Raw genomic sequence first — 14664 nt, 5'->3', positions numbered from 1 at the left:
CAGCATACAAAATCATTGCTCAGTATGAACCAATGAACTGTCACAAGGCTAGAACATCTAAGGATGACAGCCACATAAACCAGGAGCCAGGAAGAAATGGATGGCCAATTAGGCAGGGCAGCATTACTAACTCTACAGCTTTGACTCGCAAGAAGCTACTGGGCTTGAGCATTTCCTAGACTAAAACCCTGGAAGGGCCAGGGGAATACTGCTCCCTGACCGACAATCCATAGCCCTGCTACTTCCTCCTCAAAATCTGTGCACACATTACTGTAAGTATCTCAGTATAGACAGGTAGCATATCACAGGTGTACTGGAGGTATGCAGTAACAGGAATAATGTATCAAATTATCCAGTGCACACAAGCTTCTAGCCTGTTTTTGAAGCCTTGTGGGAAAGCCTGTTTTTGAAGCCTTGTGGGACACCTAAGGAACTTCAGCTGATCGGTCCTTCTGTTTTTCCTAGCAAAAATGACTCCATCTTCTCTAAGCACCAGAACAGGATAATAAGCCACTGCCACAGAGCAAACAAAGGTCCCTGCAGTCCAACAACAAAGAAGACATACAGTGAACTGGACAGTTAGATGAATCTGTTTGGAAAGCAACTAGCTAACAGGTTGCAACAGCAGAAGCTTCTTTCCTAGAGCAAAGCAAGAAGAGGGATCTGTGGCCACATCTCTATCACTTCCAGCAGGTTGCCAATGTTTCTGCCTTCAGAAATCACCATACATGTCAACAGATACAGACTAGGCACATAGCCTTCTAGTCCTTGTAGGCGAAGAAAGCAGCTCATAATCACTCTAAGACAGATGGTAAGTGGCACAACTCAGCACTCTTAGGAAAGGATAGTAACCCCAATTCCAGCCACAGCTTCTGCGTATTATTCAGTACTTAGAGCAATCAGCTGAAACACGTAAGTGCCCAGTTATGCTTTAAAAGCATTTGCCATAGAAGCTACTGGGAAGAGCAGAAGAGCAGCCAAGGTCCTCTGCCCAATTCAACAACTTCAAAACCTACTAGTCTTGAGCATTTTCAGAAAGCCTTTCAGCCCCATATTGAAAGCTGACTGGAGGAAGTACGGGATCTCGAATTTAGAATCCATGACGAGCAGGACCTCCTTGGGGAACAGGACACACCCATCCAAACTCACTTCATAGCAACTTGCAAGTCATGAATATACCAATTTACTCTCTAGCCTGACAGGCTGAGGGAAGGGTTATTAGAGACCAGAGCTTGTCATTTCCTCAATAGTGACAACCCATTATTCATTCTGATTTTGGTACTACCAGCTACCCAATCTTAATTTTGGGTATCTAACACAGTGGTGAGCTGACTTCAGTCTTGCTTGGTCCATTTTTAATCAGAATCCCTGTGGTTGATGTACCAATCTGTTTTAAAATTTACAAAGCAAGAGAGCACACAGAACCTTGTAACAAAGCATAACTAATGTTAAGAGATCCCAAGCATGCATTCGTAGATAAAAACATTAATAGTTCATGAACAGACTGATGTCTACCAGTCCAGCGTTTTCTGCAAGAATTTTAACAACAAATAGGCATTAGGGAGTCTACCGGAAATTGGTCAGCAGTCCCCTGTTGGACCACACCCTACTGTCTGGCCAGCTCTGGTCCAACAGCAGAAAACAGCGGACATAGATATGGTTCTTCAGTTCTAAGCGGCCAATGCTAAGAAAATCTCAACCTTTCTAGAAGAGAGTATAACCAACATATAAAGAGGAGGACAGCAACAGAGACAGTTCAGGCCCAAAATACTTCCAAGGATGTTGGATGTCTTCTCTTCCAGTCCCCACACCCTCCAGTAGTAACCTATTTTATAAATAATCTTGAGCAAGAATAATCTGCACAGGAGGTTTTGCAGCCCCTGAATCAATTGGACAAGGTCAGAATAGGAAATGCTATCAAAAAATTGGGATTAGGTTCAACGTGAACAGGAGTTGTTTCTAGGAACCACTTCATACATACATTTCATATGTACATATAGATTTCATGCCCAAAATTCCATGTGCTCCACATGCATGCACATGGTCACATGTGTATTGTGATGCATCTACACACTGTGGGAACCCAGCCAATTGAGATTCCCACCCCATACATACATGTGGCAAAAAATCATGCAACAAATTATATGTGGGTTGCATTCAATTTCCAAACAGAAATGATAACCATATAAGGAAGTTGTCACATGCTGAAGCAGTCCTAATTGTAAACCATTATTTATTTCCTTACTTCCATGTTTTTAGCGGACAGAATAAAGGTCAAGCCATTATGTAACAGCTACCGATCATACAACAACCTAAACTTATCTTGAGAGCTTGCAGGAATAAAGGTAGAATATTTGTTCCCTAAGAGATAACGCCCAGTAAAACACCTAAGGATAGAGGCTCAATATAAAACACCTGATGAATTATACCCTTTACTTCAGCAGTTTGGACCAGTCAACTGCCTATAGGCCACAGCTGTTGTGTTCCTCACAGGATACTCTAGGTTTGCTGGTTTTCAAAGAGCAAGATCATCATACCTTCCAATCATATCAGATTCAGCACAAAAATGCTCTATTTCCTAGTTCTACTCCATTGGTAGACATACAAAACTAGTCTCACTGAAATGCAATAATCTGCCTTAATTTTCTGTTCCTGGCCAACAACAAGGCCATATAGGTTATGGGTCAACACATCCCCTTTACAAAGAACACCACGGTTGTTGACTTCATCTGATTTCCAGCAGCACCGTACCGGACCCAGCCACCAGCCCACATCTTACCTTCTCCGATTTGACTTTTTTGAGCTGTCGGCACTCACTGTCACCATCTTCCAGCTCCGACTTAACTCCCAAAGGATTGAGTGCAGATCCTGTGTCAATAGCTATACTTCCAAGCTGCTCAGTAGCAGCAGCAGGTGGCTCTGATCCTTGGCCACCATCATATTGCCCAACCCTGACAGCCAAGGCAAGAGGCTGAAGTACACTGGGCTCCTTTTCTGCTGGAGCACCCGCACCCTCACTCCTTTCCTTCTTACTCTTAGATGAACCCCCTTCCTTTTCTTTCTTTGAGTTGGCCACACTGCGAGAAGCCTTGGCCGATTTCTCAGAGCCCTTTGGGGCAATGGCAGCCACCAAGCCACCAGAGTTCACGCCATCCCCAGGGCGCCCCTGAACCTCCTTCTTGCCACTGGTCCCTTCATTTGGAGTGAACAGGGATGATCCTGGGGCAGCCTTTCCACTGTCCTTGCTACTCTTACTCCGTTTGGATTTGGATTTGCTTTCCTTGCTCTGTGGACCTGGCACTGGGGTCACAAACTTGATGTTCTCCGGCAGTGTCGCCACAGCATTCGGTGCTGGTAGCCCCACCTCCTTGGAGCCTGACATTTCCAATTTCTGTTGATCCTTTTCCAAATCCGCGTCCAGGTCAATGATGAGATTCCCTACTCCAATGTCCCATTCATCCCCACTGTCATACGTCTCAACTGGGTTTGCATCCACTCCTTTCCCTCCGGAAGCTCCACTGCTCAAGGACATCTTAGAGTTAACGACCCACCTCAAGGTTCAAGCCTCTTGTCTGCTCCCTCAGCCTTTGGGTATGAAGAAGCAGCTTCAGCTATGTTCTCAAGTCTCCAGCGATCAAGGTGCACCCAGGCGACAATATAACTGCTGAAAGGGAAAGCAAGAATGGATGTTACATTGCCGTTACTCAGAAAGTGAATCTAAGAACCATTGCACAACATATTCACATGCAGACACAAGGATGCACACACAGATTAGTTGAACATCTACTTATTTGCTCACCAGACTTTCACCACGGATCAAGCATTCCACCAATATCACAGGGCTTTTATTGCTATGTACCAATGCCACTGGTGGTAAGTCATTACTACACAATTACAAGGAGTTAAGTCATCCATAATAGTTTGAATCCAGCTCCTTTCATGATAAAAGTAAAGCACCTAAGTTAAAACACCAAGGTTAGAACAGCATACTAGGCTCTGCTACAAGTGAGCATAACAAAAGAAGAAACACACATCTTAAGTCACCAAGGTAGTGAGCAATTTGTCATCCTGCTACCATTTACTGTGCCCTGCGCTGTCATACCCCTTGAAAAGCTTTATGCTAGGCCTTCAAAGGAAAATTCCTTCTCACCTGAACTATCACTGCAACCAACTTGGTCATTTGGCACTGCGCCTTCAATCGATACTAGATTCGGACAGATCACTACTCTGTTTCTAAAGGAATACCCTCTCTCACACTTGACGTGCCAATTCCAACTGCACTACTTACCACAAGGATTGAGGCTAGTTGCGTCCCTCCCCCTTCTGTATCACCAGCTTCAAACTGAGCAAGGACTTTCATTTTTTAAAAAACAAACATTAAAGAAACCTAGTAACCAAGGACTGTACATACTTACTGCCACTGAAAAAGAGTTGTCTTCTGGACATGGCCCATTCCTGCTGCCATTTCAGGCAGAACTTGTATGTTGAAATGTGAACAATATTAAGTACTTATAATAGGAACATAGGAAGTTCCCTTACAGCAGGTCAGACTATTTTGCCTATCTAACCCACTGTGTCTACTGTGACCGGTAGCTGTTCTCCAGCATCTTTCTCCACACATGCTACTTGATCCTTTTAACTACAAATGCCAAGGACTGAACCTGGGACTTTTTGCATGCACAGCATCTGCCCTACCACTAAGCTATGGTCTCTCCCCTGCTGTTGGAGTTATGTATCATGCATTTGTACCATCCACAGTCTTATTTAAAATGAACACAGGTTCCAAAGAATGAGGGAATATCACAACGTACTCCCTTTCAAGAGTTACCTAATAGGTCCTCACCGGGCATACCACCACTATACTCTAGAACTAGATTCAGCCACCTTAACATTTCATTTCAGAGAGAAATAGGTCACCTTCTCTTATAAAGGCCAAGAGCAATCTGAGAAGGGATGGAGACATCCCTGCTCTGACAGGACTAGTGAACAAACAGGTCTAGTGTAAAGTTATATATTCCTTTTTAAAGAATACATTATTCCTGTACACTGCTATTTTAACTAATTATTCAGTGATGATAGAGGAAGTGGTAAAGTACTTTAAGGATTGGTGCAACACAGCGTTTCATGAAAAACACTTTTTTAGTCATTCATTTCAAAATTCCGAATCATTTACAGGCAGATAATCACACAGAAAATGGAAGGCCAGCCAGCCATAAGGACAGTTATCAATAGGCAACATATTTATGAAAGAGTAATAGTGAAAGAAGCAAAACAAGTTGGGGAAATCCATATTTAGGTATGCAGTTTAGTGGCTATGAAACAGAGTTATGTAGCATAGGCAGAGCTGTGTAAACAAACTGCATACAATAGGGGATGGAAAATTTTCCAGTGCTTTATTTTTCTACAGAAAAATGTAAAATGTAAATACAGAAAAATTGCAAATGAACTTTAGTAAAAATGAACTTTACTATTGCAAATACAATATTAGAGAAGTTAAGCCGTTTCAGCTGATTATCCGTAGCAAGTACATGAGAGACGATATATGTCACTGAAACACATGTATGTCTAAGAGTGAAATGGAACTAATAAATAGTGACAGCGGAACTGAAGGTTCCCCAAGAACCTTAGGGAAAGGGAGTTGACTTCTGTTAAAGCAGATGAGTGGTTATCAGCATATCATGCACATTTCTTTGGGCTGCTAAAATTAGGGTGACAACAATTTTCAGTACCTGGCTTTTTTTCCTTACCTTTAAACAATGTAAAGGAAGTCCATTCTATGACCCTTAATTCTTTACAAATATTCCAATAAAAATGTCTATATAATGTAACATTTAAATCACATTTAGGGCTCAGTTCTATCCAGATAGCAACCAACCTCCAAAATTGGAGGCTGCTGACTATCCTTTGCAAGGCAGCTGGAGCATGGTGGGATCCTCTCCTCCGTGCTCCAGCCTCCCTGCATTTTGGCTAGATAGGCAATTTCACCCATCTAGCCGCAGCTTTGGAGAGGGAGAGCGAAGGAGCCTAGATACCTGATAGGAAGCTTTGTGAAGCAGCTTCTGCAGTCTCCTCCCCTCCCCCAGGACTGCCCCCTTTTCCCTGTCTCCATACTCCATTTCTGAGCGTGGAGACATAGCTGGAGCAGAGAAGAACTGTGCTAGCTACAAGGGGACAGGGAATGTGGTTTCTGGGCTCCAAGATCAGAGCCCTGATTCCAACCTCGGATCCCAGAAACTGAACAAGTCTATGTCTCCCCCGCCCTGCCCCCAATTGCTCTCTAAGTGTGCTTTCACTTTTGCACTCCAATATTTTAAGTCAAGTACTTGTGGTATATTGGGAACAAAAATTAATATGGCATATCTTTTTAAAGCTTTGTTTACTAAATACAAGTAAAATAAACATGCTAAATTAGATCTCTCTAGGGCAGGGGTGGACAAATTGTGGTCCTTCAGATATTTTGGCCTGCAGCTCCCATCAGCTCTAGCCAGCATAGACAATGGAGAGGGATCTCTTCTTGATCATCCCAGAGTGCAGGACACGGAATAATGGGCTCAAGTTACAGGAAGCCAGATTCCGGCTGAACATCAGGAAAAACTTCCTGACTGTTAGAGCAGTATGACAATGGAACCAATTACCTAGGGAGGTGGTGGGCTCTCCCACACTGGAGGCGTTCAAGATGAGGCTGGACAGCCATCTGTCAGGGATTCCCTGACTTGGATTCCTGCATTGAGCAGGGGGTTGGACTCGATGGCCTTGTAGGCCCCTTCCAACCCTACTATTCTATGATTCTATCTATGATTCTATGATGGGGAGTTGTAGGCCAAAATATCTGGAGGGGCACATGTTGCTGACCCCTGTTCTAGGGCATCAGAACATTTTATGATGCAAACTGAAATTTTTCCTATGCAAATGACCCTGTGCAAATTCACCTAATTTGTGTTGGGAAATTTTCTGGTTTGAAATTTTCCTGAAAACCCATATCCCTGACTACATATGAAAGCTAATATATCATGCTAGGCTAGAATTACTAAGCAACCAAACACACTATCTTCATGAAGACTCCATATACTGGGTATTTCCCTGGAGGCTACATAGTAGCAAGTCAGTCACTCCACAAGATAAGTATATGGCAATTATATTTACAAGAGGCAATTAGTACATGAAACAACATTCTCCCTAGCAGCCAGCCAAACCCTAGCAAAGGGTAGTTTCAGGCACTCCTGTGAAACCCATGGCCTCCCCTACGGCTGTGGCTCTTCTTTAAGTGTTATTACCTCCTGCTCTTCCATGCTGAGCACAGGAGACTGATGATCTGCATTGTTACATATGGGAAACACTTAAAGCCAGTACTGTTTTTATAAAAGGGCTTTTTGCTTTTGCTTTTTTACAATTCCATTATGGCAGGAGACAAAAACGCAGCTTGACACTGTACATCTAGAGACAGGTACACTATATAATGCCAAGTATTAATTCATCTAGCAGGCTACAGTAGCCACACTATTTTCCATGCACTCCCTACAGAATCTCTGGTTCCGTGCTGCTAACAATCTGCTTCCTGACAGATCATTATGTAGATTTTTAACCCCATGAGCCAAGGATTGGCATGTAAGCGGGAAGTCAAAAAACCAAAGCAAAACAGTGACTTCTTATCTTATGGTTGAGAAAGTGCATGATCAGGAGAATGTTACATGCAACTGTGGAATCAGGAACAGCCTTGAAATGCTACAGTCTCCCTCCCTCTTCTAGCATATAGCTTAGTGCTACCTACCTCCTTGGAACATTCTGTTTGGTTGACTTGTTAGATATTGTCACTGGGCCTTTATTCCTCCAGCTGAGATCATTGGCAGCCTCCCTCCTGCTCAGACTACTTTGGAGAAAGGACAGAGCCATGTCCCAGTCAAAAGAACAGGAACCCCCTAGCTTGCACACACCAAGAGCTCCTTGAGCATCAACAGCCTCCTGAGATCCCTTTTCTCTTGAAGAGATTGAAATAGGAACTGTAATGCTTAACAGAAAATTTCTGCCATATGAAAAGACATTTGGGAACGGGAATTTTGCTTAAGGATGCCTGCTCAAGGTAGTGTTCACTTAGATTAAGGCCAAACCCACCATCATTTATCTATTAGGACATTTCACAATTGCTCTACTAGGGCCTTTGTAAACAGTTACCCCTAAACCACGTTAGCCAAATCATCACCTTCCACATTTAGCACATTCTTTCAACTCATAAAGCCTACTCTGGTTCTAGGAGGTACTGGTTTTAATACTAAGAGAAGTATACAGCTTTCTAATGAATCTAGAACTGGACATTGGGACCTGAAGTTATTTTACAATATTGAGTCATACTGAGAAATGGCAGGTAACTCTTCAGAGTTTCAAAATCTGCATTTTAGTCCTTGCTATAAAGTATGATTAGATAATCTGTTTCTATACTTTGCCAGGATGGTCTTGGACAAGATGACAAACAGGGCAAACACACACATACACCCACTTCAGAAAAATGGCACATTGTAATCAAAGTTCAAATTGGTGTTTAGTGCAAGTCTTACTTTTAAGAATTTCATAACTGCACTTCGAATTACAAATATTATCTAAAGCAGATCTTAAGGTATTTAAACACCTCAAGCTGATTACCAGAAAACTAATATCTAGAATTATTCAGCAACAGAAGCACACATTTGCTTTATCTAATATTTTGCACACATCTAAAGTTACTTGCATTTTCTTTATTCAAATTAAACAGGAGACTAGACTTAAAACAGGATTCTCATATTCACCTCAAACTAGTGGTGAAACAGCTCAACCACACAAACTTAACACTATTGCCCAAAATAATATAAACTATTATAAGGTGCTCCTTCATGGATCACTGCCTTGTTGTGGCGAAGGGGCTTGCGTAACTCAATGAAGCCATAAGTTATGCCGTGCAGGGCCACCCAAGAGGGACAGGTCATGGCAGAGAGTTCTGACAAAATGTGGTCCACTGGAGAAGGAAATGGCAACCCACTCCAGTATCCTTGCCAAGAAAACCCCATGGAACGTATCACAAGGCTAAAAGAAATGATGCCAGAAGATGAGCCCCTCAGGTCGGAAGGTGTCCAATATACTACTGGGGAAGAGCAGAGGGTATTTCCAAGTAGCGTCAGAAAGAGGGAAGTGGCTGGGCCAAAGCCGAAAGGACACTCAGCTGCGGATGTGTCTGGTGGTGAAAAGAAAATCCAATGCTGTAAAGAACAATATTGTTTAGGAACCTGGAATGTCAGATCAATGAATCAAAGTAAGCTCGAGGTGGTCAAACATGAGATGGCAAGATTGAACAGCAACATCTTGGGAATCAGTGAACTAAAATGGACAGGCATGGGCGAATTTAATTCAGGTGACCATCATATCTACTACTGTGGGCAAGAATCCCTTAGAAGAAATGGAGTAGCACTCATAGTCAACAAAAGGGTGGGAAAAGCAGTACTGGGGTACAATCTCAAAAACGATAGAATGATCTCAGTACGAATTCAAGGCAAACCATTCAACATCACAGTAATTCAAGTCTATGCCCCAACCACTGAGGCCGAAGAAGCTGAGGTTGATCGGTTCTATGAAGACCTACAACACCTTCTAGAACTAACACCCAAAAAAGATGTCCTCTTCATCATAGGGGATTGGAATGCTAAAATAGGAAGTCAAGAAATCACCGGGATAACAGGCAAGCATGGCCTTGGTGTACAAAATGAAGCAGGACAAAGGCTCATAGAGTTTTGCCAAGAGAACACGCTGATCATAGCAAACACTCTTTTCCAACAGCACAAGAGGCGACTCTACACATGGACATCACCAGATGGTCAATATCAAAATCAGATTGATTATGTCCTTTGCAGCCAAAGATGGAGAAGCTATATACAGTCAGTAAAAACAAGACCTGGAGCTGACTGTGGCTCACAACACACAAGCTGTGTGAAGGGAAGTGAAAAGCAAGGGAGAAAGGGGAAGATATATCCAACTGAATGCAGAGTTCCAGAGAATACCAAGGAGAGACAAGAAGGCCTTCTTAAATGAACAATGCAAAGAAATCGAGGAAAACAACAGAATGGGAAAGACTAGAGATCTCTTCAAGAAAATCGGAGATCTCAAGGGAACGTTTTGTGCAAAGACGGGCATGACAGAGGACAAAGAAGGCAGGGACCTAACTGAAGCAGATGAGAATAAGAAGAGGTGGAAAGAATACACAGAAGAACTATACAGGAAAGATCTGAATGTCTTGATAGCCATGATAGTGCGGTCACTGAACTTGAGCCGGACATCCTAGAGAGTGAAGTCAAGTGGGCCTTAGGAAGCATTACTAACAACAAAGCTAGCGGAGATGACAGTCTTCCAGCTGAGCTATTTAAAATCCTAAAAGATGATGCTGTTAAAGTGCTGCACTCAATATGCCAACACATTTGGAACACTCAACAGTGGCCACAAGACTGGAAAAAGTCAGTTTACATTCTAATTCCAAAGAAGGGCAACGCCAAAGAGTGTTCAAACTACCGTACAATTGCGCTCAATTCACATGCCAGCAAGGTGATGCTCAAAATCCTACAAGCTAGGCTTCAGCAGTATGAGAACCGAGAACTACCGGAAGTACAAGCTGGGTTTCGAAGAGGCAGAGGAACTAGAGATCAAATCGCCAACGTTCGCTGCATCATGGAGAAAGCAAGAGAATTCCAGAAAAACGTCTATTTCTGCTTCATTGACTACGCTAAAGCCTTTGATTGTGTGGATCACAACAAACTGTGGCAAATTCTGAAAGAGATGGGGGTACCAGACCACCTTACCTGTCTCCTGAGAAACCTGTACGAGGGTCAAGGAGCAACAGTAAGAACCAGACATGGAACAACCGAGTGGTTCAAAATTGGGAAAGGAGTACGACAACGCTGCATATTGTCGTCCTGCTTATTTAACTTATATGCAGAGTACATCATGAGAAACGGCGGGTTGGATGAATCACAGGTCGGAATTAAGATTGCCGGGAGAATTATCAACAACCTCAGATACGCAGATGATACCACCCTAATGGCAGAAAGCAAAGAGGATCTAAAGAGCCTCTTGTTGAAGGTGAAAGAGCAAAGTGCAAAAGCTGGTTTGAAACTCAACATTAAAAAAGTGAAGATCATGGCATCTGGCCCCATCACTTCCTGGCATATAGAAGGGGAAGAAATGGAAGCAGTGACAGATTTTATTTTCTTGGGCTCCAAGATCACCGCAGACAGTGACTGTAGCCATGAAATTAAAAGACACTTGCTCCTTGGGATGAAAGCTATGGCAAACCTAGACAGCATAGTAAGAAGCAGAGACATCACCTTGCCAGCAAAGGTCCGTCTAATCAAAGCTATGGTTTTCCCAGTAGTAATGTATGGCTGTGAGAGCTGGCCTATAAGGAAGGCTGAGCGCCGAAGAATTTATGCTTTCGAACTGTGGTGCTGGAGAAGACTCTGACGAGTCCCCTGGACTGCAAGGAGGTCAAATCAGTCAATCCCAAAGGAAATCAACCCTGAGTGCTCATTGGAAGGACAGATCCTGAAGCTGAAGCTCAAATATTTTGGCCACCTAATGTGAAGAGAAAACTCCCTGGAAAAGACCCTGATGTTGGGAAGACTGAAGGCAAAAGGAGAAGGGGACAGCAGAGGATGAGATGGCTAGATAGCATCACTGATGCAATGAATATGGACTTGAGCATGCTCCGGGAGAGAGCGGAGGACAGGAAGGCCTGGCGTGCTATGGTCCATGGGGTCACGAAGAGTCGGACACGACTGAACAAATTATAAGGTGACAAAAGGGTGCAATCATGTTGGTCTTGCATACATTGAACAGCGTGCAAAGCTGTCCCATAGAAACTACCATAGGACTCTTTTCCAGCACCAGGTGGCCCCCACTGCACAATACTGTGGCCAGTCACTCCAAGGCATGGCCTTCCAAGTGTGTACATTGAAAGGGGAAGAGCAAGCGTTGGATGGTCTCAGCAGACACATGGATGGCCACGCCTTGGAATGAAGGGGACACAACACAATGCTGTGGCTATAATCCGGGAGGGGAGGGAAAGGCTATGGTAACTACTATGGGATAGCTTCAAACACTGTTCTGAGGGTGCAGTGCCTGTAGAACTGAAGCCCTAGAATTGATTTTAGAACTCGTTTCTGCTGCTGTTCTCCAGCAATTGCCAGGTGACCTCAGCCACAAATATCACCTAGAGACTGCCTTGATCCAGAACTTTCATAGCGTCAAGGCAGACTAACACCCATTAGGCTACAGCCTCGACAAATGCTTGAGGTGACAAATATTTAGACACTCATGACTGTTTTTGTACATTATTTTCTCTTGATTAATAGTTAAATTTTTATTTTAAAAGGAGGGAACATAGACACACAATACACATCATTACAACAACACACAGGGATACACGAAAATACATCTAAGATTATAAGGTATCTACCATCGGCTCCCCTTACACAACAAATGCTTATTATTGTTCTCTGCTTATCTTAGTTGTATATCATACACTGAATTCACAGACATTATCTCATTTCTCTCCTAATTTTTAACAAAGAAAAAAGAGAGTTGACCATATCAAAGATCAGAATCCACATACGTAGCTATCATATTTTCTATTTCTTGTACAAATTCTAAGAAAGGTCTCCATTCTGACATAAATATAATTATTAATCCTTCTTTAATTATAATAGTAAATTTTGCCATCTCTGCCAGCTCCATCATTTTCGTGACCCACTCATTCGCAGTTGGTATTGTTTCGTTCTTCCACTTTCGTGCATACAATAACCTTGCAGCCGTTATCATATAGAGAAAGAGGGTTCCCCCTTCTCTTTTACATGTTTGTCCATTAGTGTCAGTAAAAAAGTCTCTGGCTTTAATTCTATAGTAGTCTTTAATATTCTTTGAACTAGAGACTGTATTCATTTCCAAAATGTTTTAGCTTTTTTACAAGTCCACCATAGATGATAAAATGTTCCATCTTGGTCTTCACATCTCCAGCATTTTCCAGAAACACCCTTATACATTTTAGACAGTTTACACAGTGACATATACCATCTATACATCATCTTACAAAAATTCTCTTTAAGATTTTAGATCTTTTCACCAGTTTCCCATTCTTCCATTAATATATTATGACCAACTGTACATTATTTTCTCAGGTCATCTCCTTTAACCAGATATCAGTATTTAAGTGTACTATTTAACAGTAGTTGTTTAATTTGACCATAGCAGCAGCCTGCAGGCAATGCTGCTCATTTTGATAAGACTTTACTGCAATCAAATAAAAACCATCTCAACTCCACTTTCATCACTATTTAACCCCTTAATCCTCAACCAAACTGTAACCCAGGTTAAGTACATGAAACTGCATTTGATCGCATTCATCCCTTGCTACTCTTTTCTGTCTTAATCCCACCCCCAATTTAGACTATAATCTCCTTGAGAGCAGGTGGCTGTCTTCTTGCTTGTGCAGTTCTACATTATGCCATTTATTAATATTTAAAGAATTTGTATCTTGCTCTTCCTGAGTCCTAGATGGCATATGTGGGATTCAAGCAATCCATGCCCATGTAAAACACAAGGTATTTCGATCTGGTATGTTACCATCTCTTAACCAAAAGAAATGCAGCAGGCAACGTTTATTATGTATTATTTATTAATACTTATATACCATTTAATATTAAAAATCTCCAAATGGTTCACATGCAAATATTTAAAAATCACATTTAAATAAGGTATTAAAACATTATTAAAAACAATTTCAACTACAACAAATGTATTTAAAATATACTATTAAAAACAATTTAAGAACTACAATAACACAGAAACAATACAAAAAGCAGTAAAATGGAGCAGCATATGATCAACTGCAATTCTTTACAAGCCATAGAAGGCCTGGGTGAACAAGTGAATTTTCAGGAGGCATTTGAAGCATACATTTTTCTGCCACCTGAACTACTGAGGGGAGCGTTTTCCAGAGGGTGGGAGTTGCCACCAAAAAAAGGTCCACCTTTGAGATATTACATGGCAAAATTCTGTGGGTTGTGGAACAGCCAGCAAGGCCCCCTCTGAAGATCTTAACAGTGAGCTGGGTGTATATATAGGGGAAGGCAGGATGCTAGGTAGCCTGGTCCCAAGTATTTGGGCCAGGATACCTGGGCTTTGTATGTCAACAAGATAACTTTGAATATGGCTCGGTAGCTAATAGGCAGCCAGTGCAGTTCTTTTAACACAGGTGTTATGTGAACATAACTAGGTGTCCCAGTAAGCACCCTTGCTGCTGCACTCTGTACTAGCTGCAGCTTCCGAACCATGTACAAGGGCAGCCCCACACAGAACGCATTTCAGTTGTCTAATCATGAAGTTACCAGTGCATGGATCACTGTGACTAGGTAGTCCCTATCCAAGAACGGGCACAACTGGTGCACTAATCGAAGGTGGTAATGGGTGCTCTGAGCCATTGAGGTCACCTGGGCCTGCAGTGACAAAGATGGATCTAGGAGCACCCCCAAACTACATACCTGCTCCTTCAGAGGGAGTGCAGCCTCATTCTGAACAGGCAAGCAGCCCAAATCTTGGACCACCCACCCATAGGGTGTCTGTCTTATCAGGATTTAGTTTCAGTTTGTTAGCCCTCAT

General features: G+C 42.5%; 1 protein-coding gene across 8 annotated transcripts in view; it reads right to left on the bottom strand.

The window, feature by feature from the left end:
* Positions 1–14664, bottom strand: part of ZNF609 (zinc finger protein 609) — a 131585-nt gene that overhangs the window by 97442 nt on the left and 19479 nt on the right. For 6 of the 8 annotated variants that reach the window (XM_084816994.1, XM_084816996.1, XM_084816991.1 and 3 more), the window contains exon 2: positions 2780–3664. In XM_084816994.1, coding sequence (XP_084673120.1) covers positions 2780–3532 — 753 coding nt within the window. In that variant the 5' untranslated portion in view covers positions 3533–3664. Of the gene's footprint in view, positions 1–2779; positions 3665–14664 lie in introns of those variants that run through there. The other 2 variants (XM_084816992.1, XM_084816998.1) reach the window with 2 other exon arrangements.

This window comes from Heloderma suspectum, chromosome 11 (assembly GCF_057233095.1).
Source record: "Heloderma suspectum isolate Gila_16-S chromosome 11, 16-S_ref, whole genome shotgun sequence".
In the NCBI taxonomy this organism is placed as follows: domain Eukaryota; kingdom Metazoa; phylum Chordata; class Lepidosauria; order Squamata; family Helodermatidae; genus Heloderma; species Heloderma suspectum.
Note: the sequence above shows the minus strand (reverse complement) of the source record. Positions and strands in the feature narration are given on the sequence as shown.